The following is a 10,647-nucleotide window of genomic DNA, read 5'->3' as shown; positions in this document are numbered from 1 at the left end:
ATTATCTGTATCTCACGTTTCTCACGTTTCAATCTCTATTATCTGTGTGTCCTAGTGTCTCTCTATTATAATAATGTTATTTTTAAAACATATTCCAACCTCTCTCCATTCTATAACAATCCTACTTACTTTCTGCTTTAATAATGTTATTTTTAAAACAAGTTTCAATGTGTCTCTCCTATAACAACAATCCTAGTGTCTCTCCTCTAATAATACTATTTTTAAAACACGTTTCAAAATCTTATATTTTTTTAAAATTGTCTCTCTTTATAACATTTCTATTTTAAAATACAACTGGTTGTTTCCCCTACTTGCACTCATTTACACGAATATTTTTAGTCTGTATTGTTGCAGCTACTCGCACCAATTTCCACGAATACTTCTAGTCTGTGTTGTTGTTGCTACCCGCACTAATTTTCACGAATACTTTTAGTCGTGTTGTTGCTGCTACTCGCACCAATTTTCACGAATACTTTTAAACAGCGAAATTTGTTGATAATAAGTTTTTATTTGGACCCAAAAAATATCTTTAAAACTATAACTACAAAGGAGTTAAATGCTATTATGACTATCCATGACATGTATAGCAATCACATACAATAATCTCGACATTGATTATTAATTTTATTTGAGAAGAAAGTAACATTTAATAAGTGACTATGGTTAGTAATAAATTGCAAGTACATTTATTTGAGAAGAAAATATTTGAAAAATCTCGAACATTCCGTGAGTGACTCTATTGTGAGTCATAAACTGCAAACACATAGACATGAATCATGACATTCAGTCATATTAGAACCTAAAACTATAGTTGTAGGATCCAATCTCTTTCATATACTGAATTTGTATCACTTTCCTAGCCATGTTTCTATATTAACAATAAAATATTTGGAGACAATTTTTAAAGAGTACTTTGGTTATAATATTTTTAAAATTTGTTTAAATATATTACTAAAATAAAAAAATTAATTGGTATTTTGAAATACTTGTGGGGTATTTTTGTAAATTAGATTTAAATTTATAACAAAATAGGCATTTAGCATGAGCCCGCGAGCTGATGATCCAAACCAACGACTGAAATCAAGCCCAGCGGTGAGCAGTAAACTCTGCACAGAAAAGTTGCACGCTCTCCACACACCCTGAACCAAGCCGAAATCTTTTCAAGGATTCCAAGCCTATCTTCATCTTCTTCTTCTTCCCATAATCAGTCGCTGTTTATCACCCGAGCAAACTGAGAAGAAATCAATGGACAGGCTCACTTTAGCCCTAGCATCTCCTCCCAAGTTTGTGTTTCTCGGCTGCTCTTCTACTCCTACCTTCTCCACTGCCACCAGAACCAATCAATTATGCGGAACCAGGCGCTTGGCAACGTCCTGGATTAAATCTCGTCCCAGAATTTATGCTTCTGCCGTTAATCGTCGATCCAACCAACGTATTGTCGGTAATAGTCGAATTCATTATATAAATTGATATTTGAAAGTAGCTTGTAGTCAGTCTTCAGTAATTCACTCGGCTTCGCATTTCGTTGTTCTCTGTTTTGTTTGTTATCGTCAAAAGCAGTGGCTGAACGATTTGCGAGTGTTTCTTCTTCGACAACCAACAATGAATCGTCTTCTGTTGGTGTTCCATCAGTTTCGGTTCCTCCCCCTTCCTCTTATGTGTAAATCTTCGTTCCCTTATCTTTCAATTGTATGTTTCTGAAGTTCATTCTACACTTTTTTCCTGAGAAGAAACAGATTTGATTGAGTAGATATGACACAAACTATGTTCAGTTTTTAAGATGCAACTGGCAGCTTTGTTCTGTTCTGTTTTTTATTTTATTTTATCTCTTTAATATTCTGGTTGTCTACTTTTTTAGAGGGTCGCCTCTCTTTTGGGTGGGTGTTGGTGTTGGGCTTTCAGCATTATTTACTTGGGTGAGTGAGAACCAAATCTATATGTCTAAACTGCATATTTTTCTTATGCGGATGTGATTAAATTTATCAAGAAGCTTTTAGCCCGAATGTTCTTTTAACAAGTTCTAAAAATTTCAGGTGGCTTCTTACTTGAAGGTGAGTTTTCTTCAACAAGGTATGGGGATATAATTGTGCCTTATAAACTGTCCTTCGGGTGCTGTCGTTCCTGCAAGAGTCGGTCTTCCATAGCTCTCTCTTAGCTTGCTCTGATATTCTTCTTAAAATGTCTGTTCTCTCTGCTTGGAGCTCTACACGATATCAGTCATTGAACGTAAGAAAAACATATGCTATCATTTTGGATTTCGGTATCATGACTCTGACGTTTCTTTGTGCATTAACAAAAGATGTAGGACTTACATGGGTCTAAGAGAGCCTAGTTACAGTTGAGGGATATTCGGGAGTCTCCTTCTCTTCTACGTGTTACTACTTATCTTTTACATAAGCATACGTCACATCTTTCTACTACTATAGTACTACTTATACTAGTTTTCTTTCAACCCTTTCCATTCTTCCATTAATACGTTGTCTCTTCATACTCTTACCCATTGACTAAGTTCTATCATTATTTAATAAATTGATCCCCACCCTTTGCACGCTTTCTTTTGTAAACAGTAATGATCGGTGGCCTATCCCAAAGTTCTGTTTCTCTGATAAAAAGATTCATGTGTTCAATGAACCTAGTACAAATTACCTATCTGTGTGTTTTTCTTGTATATAAATTACAACTTGGATCATTATTAACCTTGACCTATCTGTGTGTTTCTTTTGTTCCTATGAATTTCATTTTAATTGTGTTTTAGAAATATGCTATGCAACAAGCTTTCAAGACGATGATGTCTCAAATGAATTCTCAAAATGGCCCAATGAGTAATCCTTCACTATCCAGATCACCTTTTCCAATACCTCCAACATTTGGGACTGGCAGAGCAGTTTCTCCATCTGTTTCTGAACCTGCTCCATCAATTGATGTACCAGCAACAAAAGTTGAAAACAAACCAGTTACTACTGCCAAAATTGTGACGGAGGACAAGGAAGCAAAGAATTTTGGTACCCAAGGATTCTCCTTCAATTACATTATTTCGATATGATGGTTTTCTTGATTGATCAATTATGATTTGATTTTGATTTATGCGCTCCAAAGAGAATACTCTCTTGACTGGAGGCTCGAATGTTTGGGATAAATTGCAAGGTTTGCAGTTTTGTACTTCTGATGAGCTTAAAACTAAAAAAAACTTCCAGGGTTTTATTGCTTTTTTTCTTGGTATTGGGGTGTGAACAATGCGTTCCATAATCTTCTGGATTAGTTTGTGAAGTGCCCTATATGGATACTGGAACTATGGATGAATTTTTTATATGGTTTATGCTCTTTCTTGTTCCTTTTCTAATAATTACGAACCATTCATGTACTTAATTGTCTGTGTGGATGTATATTTGTTAGTTTTTTTAGATTTCTTTTGAGGAATTTTAGAAATTTCATTTCTGCTGTCTAGGTGCAACATTCCACCACTTTGCTTGTAGTAAGATTCTTAGATAAGTAGGTCCTTAATAACTAAAGATATGTGAAAGGAGGTTTGGCAATCTCCACCCCTTAATGTCAAGGCTTCAATTCTTTTGGAATAGGCTTCACAAAATTTAGTGTAATAGGTGATAAGTCCCATTCTCATTTCTTGCTTGTACCTGCTCAGTAGTATGCAATCATTGTAAATATATGCACATATATTTCGATTGCAGGTGTTCCAGCCAGTCTATGTGCTTCTTCTAAGCTAACTTTATAAGATATTAATTTGAATTTTCTGACATTTTGTATCAAAACTTGGAAGGATTTATAATATCTACTTTTCACAGCTTTTGTAGACGTTGCTCCAGAAGAAATGGAGCAAAAGAGTCCATTCAAAGAAGATACAGTGGACTCGAGTGTTCCAAAGAGTGCTCAGCCTACTGAGGAAGTAAGTTTGTTTTTGGTAGTTGTGATGGCTTGCGTCGATATGTTGATTTACTCTTTGATTTATTTATGAAGCTTCCACAGAATGGAGCTGCTTCTAAGCCGGCTTTTGATGGTTCAGAGGGATCACAATTCAGCCGTAAGTTGATAATAATCAATTATAATATTTCTTCGTTAATGTCATTCTTTTTTCCACACTCTACGTTTTCTCTCTGTACAAGTCTTAAATAAAAAGTAAAGCCAAACAGATGATAACTTAAAGTCCAGTCTTGAAAGATAAGAGCTTAGGAAAATACTTGATCTACATATGGCACGACCCTTATAAAATTTAAGCCATTATGTGATATTTCTGTCTCATACAAATAATTTATTTTATATTTCTTTGATCTTGTTATTTTTCTGCTGCTAGGTGCGCAATTCATGATTGAATGTATATTATCACAGTTTAGTTATTACATAAAATTTAATATAGTCTCTGACATTCTTGTCTATTAGGAAAACCTGGCTCAGTCTTATCAGTGGAAGTTGTGGAGAAAATGATGGAAGATCCGACAGTGCAGAAGATGATATATCCGTATGCAGCTTTTACTCTTTATCTACTAAATCATTTTGGAATTTTTATGATTTGGTTTTCTCATATATATGTATGTTTATATCAGTGAAAACTCATTGCTGTATTCGAAATAAAAATGTATAAGTAATGTGCAGAAATAGACATTATTTCACACATTTAAATGCAAAGAACTTGCAATACATCAAGCCAATTGGTAATAATAATCCAAGGATGGGGACTGTGATCCCTGTAATTTTCCAGGTTCTGTAGTTCAAAACTGTACTTGCTATATAATAGAGTTCCATAGAGGATAATATAGAGGAGTTCTTCACGATCTCTTGGAGATTTAAGCCTGATTTTCATACTGGATATTGCCCGAGCTAGCCCACTTATTTTATTTATTTATGTTAATGATAGGAATTACTATTCCACCTGGAAAAATAACTACCTTCATGCATCCTCTCCTCAAGGAAATCTCATAATTTTCTCAGTAGTCCTGATGATATTTATTGACATTTTGCATAAGTAGGAATATTAGAGAGGATGAAATAAGTGTAGCGCTGCCACCTTTTGAAAAGTAAGTGCTCTTCCACCCCTTTCATCTTCTCTTTCTCACAGGTGGTGGAGTTAACAACACCTCTCTTTTCAAACTCAGATGATATCTTTGAGAAACCCTGTTTCTAAAATTTCTCCTAGATTTTTGGAGTTTCACTGCTGAAATCATCAACTTGGGGTGTTCTTATCAACCAGCTCAAGGATAGGCTTTCTGATTTTCACCTATTTAATGTGTCTTTAAGGCTTATCTTGGAAGTTTTTGCAGTAGGAGACACTCCGGGGAAATTCAAATGAAAGCTGCTTTAACTGGGTTAATGGTTTTAGTGCTGTCTATAGTTACCTCTCATTTTCTTCGAGTCAGTGAGGATCCTAACAACTGCCTTTCCTGCCTGTTGATAAAACACCTCTTTTACCATTAGTTAGTCTGAAAGAATGATGTCAATGTATTTTCATGTCTTGTCGTAGGGCCAGAATCAGATACAATGACTTCCTTGCACCAATTCTTTTTTTTCATTAAATTGAGGTTTTGATTAGAAGACTCTCCATTATGCATGAATGTTAATTTTGTTTTCGGCCATGTCCTGGGCATTCAATGCCCTCGTATTTTCTAGGTGCATATCTTTTCTGCCTTTTGGGATCTTTTATTGCTTGTCTTGTTGCATATACATGTAGCTTGTATGATCATTTTCTGAAGCAGCTTAGAGCTAAATTTGGTTCCTGAATACTTGAAATTGTGTTGATATCTGAAAGAAAGTGTACTTGTTTTTCATCTTACAGCCATTTGCCCGAGGAGATGAGAAATCCAGAAACATTTAAGTGTAAGTCTATTGATTATTACATCATCAGCCATTATGCCTTCTATTAAGCATTGAGAAAGGAGGATATAAATCAATAAGATGAAGAAAAGGGCCCATGGGCGTTTCTGATGAAGATAGAAGAAGAAACACTGAGAGGGGGAGGGTGGGTATGCTGGAAGTAAATAAGAAGAAAATTAATTAACCAATAAGACAAAACATACGTGTGAACAAAGTGGGCGCAGTGAATGCATAGAAGAAATTACCTTTACCAAGTGATTGTAACAAGATGCAAGACAAGTTTTTCAATGCTATTTTAATGTTCTAGAATAAAAATCTTAGAGGGTCGCATATTTGGTAGTATTATTCTTCAGCAGCCTCTCAGATATATAAAGGTGATAGATACAATAAATAGCCTACACTTTTTACCCTTTTTTATTACTACCATTTAAATTCAGATTATGGATCTTATTAACAACATTGGAATTTCTGAACATTTATTTTAAACTTGATAACCTAGAATAAATTTCTGGAGTTCCTGTGATTTTTTTGGGGGCATACTTGGAACTTGGAAGATGGGTAACATATGCTTGGTTTGGAGTTTTACTTGATCAGTTACTTTATTGCTTAGTCTCCAACATGGCATCCCTTATTAATTGAACTATATTGAATAGGGATGATGCAAAATCCACAGTATCGTCAACAATTAGAAGAAATGCTGTAAGTACAGTTTCTTTATTCTTGTTTTTCTTCTTTAAAAAGTAATTATTTAATTCTGTTCGTAGGCTTCTTATATATCATCTTAGTTTGAGAGCCATCTTTGCTGTTGCTTTCTTTACTTTTGTGTGCTTGCCAACTTCTGAAACCATACCTGAGTCTTGTATTTGACTTTATTGACATATGCAATTGCAGAACATGCTTGGTGATATTGGACTCTAATGTTTTTCCTATTCAGCATGATCTGTAATTTAAATGCATAATGCAATTTATCCTGTGTTCCATATTATTTTAAGCTAATATTATATCTAAAGTTCATTTTTTATGCCTCGTACATCATTTCATAATTTTCAATGGAAGCTAGTTTCTTATTAAAAGAAATTATATCTAAGGTTCGTGCAAAGGGTCACTTTTATCTGGTTTCTATAGATCCTTTCATAGTCTATGTATAGCTTATTTTCTTCAGGCGGCCTTCCTATGCTCTCCATTTCTCAATTCCAAGCAAGTTTTCGAACCAAACATTTGCCATTCAATCAGTTAAAGAACTCCGATTTAATCGAGAAGTAGGAAGGGGATTTGAACTTAAAGTATGTTTGAGTTAGCTTTTAATACTTCTGTCATAACATTGACTTGTGGGTTGCTACTAAAAATAAGATTTTCTAAACTTTCGCCCTTTCTTTTGAGCTTTTGTGAACTTGATGTTGATACTTCGTGGAGATAGTATTGTTGCCTCATGGTAAGTGGTTTTTGGAGTGGCCTGGTTGGAGCCATAGAGGATTATAGGAAAGGTCTTAATAGATAGATTGAAAATGGTCTTTAGCCATACCATAACCCATAACTCAACTCTTAAGCCTTAAGTAGGTTGTCTGAGTTATTTATTTAACAAAAAAAAACCATGGTGGCATGTTGGTAACAAAAGGAGGAAGGTAGATAGGGCATTGATGTTTTGGGTTTCAATTACTCAAAAGGGCTTGTTAATTAGTCTTGCCTCTCAATCTTCCGATAGATTGAAAGAAAAATGTAGAAAGTCCATTTGTTGCCGCCATTGTAAACCTAACACACACCTCGCCATTGTGAATGACGAACCTTGGGAAGTATATAACACACACCTTGCCATTGTGTGACACATGGAAAAGATTTAAACCACATCCTTCCGGAAAACTTTTTGTGAACGTTTCTACCGACTTCTGAGTGTGTCTATCCTCTAGTTTGGATCGTTGGAAGAGGTTCTTCTAAATTCTCCTGATAGGGGAAGACTCCTTTGTGAGACAAGTTTTATTTTCCCACTTTCTTTTAATAATATTTTGTTTGTTTTGGGTTGTTTAAAAAATATTTGGTTTATTTGGTAGTAGAAGAACAATATGATTTTTGGTGATATAAAGGGATCTTAACGAGGTTCAAAGTTTGGATCACTTAAATCATGGGTTGACCTAGTATGGTGGTCACCTGCTTGTAATGTTAAAGTCCTATAGAGTTTTTCAACATTTGAATATTGTAAGAGCAAGTGACCTTAGTTACTCACAGTCATTGAGAAGATATAAAAAAGTTATTTTTTATAATTTATAGAGTTGAATGATCTTTATTTGCGGAGTACTTAATATAGAATTTTATTTTCATTTCATGCATGCCATACATGCTAAATTGTAATCGCACTACTTCTAGTTCTAGTCTCAATGCCTTCTCATTTTTATTTTTTTATCATATTTTCTTTTAGACTCCTTGGTGTGAGAGGAATGGGAAGATTTTTAATGATCGACACTCCTCCTTTGGTAGTTTTATAGATTTGCTCCTTTTTAATGCTCTCTATTCGTGTAAATGTGTAGTCCTTTTAGATTTTCAGTATTTCTTTCTCCATTACGGATTGGCCAGATTTCTTGTAGAGTTGCTAATATGTTTGAAGTATATGCTATAACACCATCTTCTAACGTGATGTTTTTTCTGCTTTAATTATTAATCTCAGTAACAATATGAGTGGAAGCCCTCAATTGGACGACAGCCTCATGGATTCCTTGAAAAACTTCGATCTAAACAGCCCTGAAGTTAAGCAGCAATTTGGTCAGTCAAATCGTTCTTTTTTGCTTTTGTACATTCTGCTTGATTACTATTCTCTGGTCGGCATTTACTATGGCATCATATGTTTCATATATAGATGAAATGCAGATGATGTATATGATTTTCTGTGACTGATGCAACCATATAATGCCAGTCTTAAAAATATGGACCGACATTTTGTTGTTTTGTTGTCAAAATAATTGATAAGCTCAGAAGTCTGTCAACTTTGCTTCGGTTTTGGTTTTCTGATGCTAATGTTTGTTTCTCTTCTTACAGCAATGCTGAAATTGATTTAAATATATTCTTTCAAATGAATTGCAAGATTACGGTTCATGTATACTCATAATTAATAGTTTCATTCATTATATCTATTATATGTTTCTGTGAGTTCATTGGTGTCTGGTTGGAAATGAAAATTAGAACGGTTTTGTTTTTAAGAATAAAAAACAGTTTTTTTCCACATATAAAAGACCGCAAAAACAAAATCTTATTGTTTTCACATGTTTTTCAATTAATTATTCATTTATAAATATTACAATAATTGAGCCTACTCTTTCTTTTTGCAACTATGACAGATCAAATTGGGCTTACACCTGACCAAGTTATTTCAAAGATTATGGCCAATCCAGAAATCGCTATGGCATTTCAAAATCCAAGAGTTCAGGCAGCCATCATGGAAGTATGTTTTACTTAAGGGTAATACATTTTTGGTTCAAATCTAACATTTTGATTTTACTTTTTGCAGTGTTCACAAAATCCACTGAGTATAACAAAGTATCAAAATGACAAAGAGGTACATTAAATTGATACTGTTCTTGTACTTTCATCTTTCATGTGGTTTATATAGAACTCGAACGAAGTAGAGTTATGCCGACTACATGTTGACATAAACTCAGAATTGCATTTTACTGATTCTGGTGGTGGGAGGGTTCTTTTTGTAGATTGTTAATATATATTCTATATCATTAACTTGCTCATTCTCAGCTGCACTTTGCACCTTTCTAGTTTCATTCAGTTAACGAAATAAAAAACATAATCACTCTACATTCTGTTGTTTCACATGTGCAGTAAATTGTTTCAATTTGTCTTTGTTGAATACCCCTCATTTAATATTCTGGGCTTATTTTTCTTATCCTTTTGGCAGATCGCATTGATCTCCATTACTTCATTTCTTTAAATATGTATCAATATGATTCACTCTAAACAAATTCTAATGTTATACCTTTTCTGTTTTGGTGCACTTGTAGGTCATGGACGTTTTCAATAAAATATCAGAACTATTCCCTGGAGTTTCTGGGTCACCATGATAATTGTAACTATTTTGGTTGCTAAAGAGTACATGACAAGATAAGAATCAAATATGGAAGATTGAGCATGCTTCCTTCCCGTCCATTGTGAAATAAGTTGGAGAAGATAGTCATCTCTGCCTTTTTCGTAATGAAGTTAGCTGAGTCGGTCTCGCCTGCTTCGATTACACGAGTTATATTGGATTTTTCGGGTGAGCTAATTCTTTTTTCCCTTTCAAAACCAAGTTTCTTTTTCCGAGTAGTACCATCTGGAGGTCATGTATTTATTAGTGGCTTTGCATTTAATCAACACATCATAGGAACCTCTTCTTTATATAGTGGTTAGATTGATTGTAAGAGACTTTTAAGCTCATTGATATATCAAGGTAGTCAATGTAGTTTATAAGTAATTTTGGCATATTCTTATTTCCCTTTCAATTGAATGACTTTATTGGAAGTATTGCTGAGTAAAAATATCACCACCCTTTATTAGGAAATTAGAAGTGAGATATATGTTTGATTTTCCATTTTCATTATATTATAATTCTGCATCCATATATTCTTCCTGATTGATGATGGATCATCAGCCGTCAGGTTGCAGCTCTTTAATTGATCAGGGAATAAGTTTTTATCAGTCGGGACTTGTCTCGAACGGGGAAGCTTTCCGTTTAGATGGGGAATGGGGGACGAAATGGGGATAAATGGGGTCCTGTGACGGGATTATATTCTCCACCCCACCCAGTTCTCCACTCTTGCTTAATATAAATAAATATATATATATATATATATATAT

The 10,647-nt window shown here is 34.3% G+C and overlaps 1 protein-coding gene across 3 annotated transcripts; it reads left to right on the top strand.

The window, feature by feature from the left end:
• The first annotated feature begins 1,066 nt into the window (after positions 1–1,066).
• Positions 1,067–10,329, top strand: LOC111487140 (protein TIC 40, chloroplastic-like). Of its 3 annotated transcripts, none has more exons than XM_023134398.1 (14): positions 1,067–1,441; positions 1,561–1,660; positions 1,859–1,916; positions 2,034–2,051; positions 2,756–3,002; positions 3,801–3,901; positions 3,973–4,036; positions 4,393–4,471; positions 5,783–5,823; positions 6,474–6,519; positions 8,477–8,571; positions 9,144–9,247; positions 9,314–9,361; positions 9,816–10,329. In XM_023134398.1, exons 1-14 carry the CDS (start codon positions 1,246–1,248, stop codon positions 9,873–9,875), a joined length of 1,257 nt encoding a protein of 418 aa, XP_022990166.1. In that variant the 5' UTR covers positions 1,067–1,245; the 3' UTR covers positions 9,876–10,329. The 3 variants fall into 3 exon arrangements, with proteins under 3 accessions (XP_022990166.1, XP_022990167.1, XP_022990165.1); XM_023134399.1 differs by having other exon boundaries at positions 1,558–1,660; positions 3,982–4,036; XM_023134397.1 differs by having other exon boundaries at positions 1,558–1,660.
• Positions 10,330–10,647: the final 318 nt, after the last annotated feature.

Source organism: Cucurbita maxima, unplaced genomic scaffold (assembly GCF_002738345.1).
Source record: "Cucurbita maxima cultivar Rimu unplaced genomic scaffold, Cmax_1.0 Cma_Scf00012, whole genome shotgun sequence".
Lineage (NCBI taxonomy): Eukaryota > Viridiplantae > Streptophyta > Magnoliopsida > Cucurbitales > Cucurbitaceae > Cucurbita > Cucurbita maxima.
The sequence above is the reverse complement of the archived record's forward strand: the minus strand, read 5'-3'. Positions and strand labels throughout refer to the sequence as shown.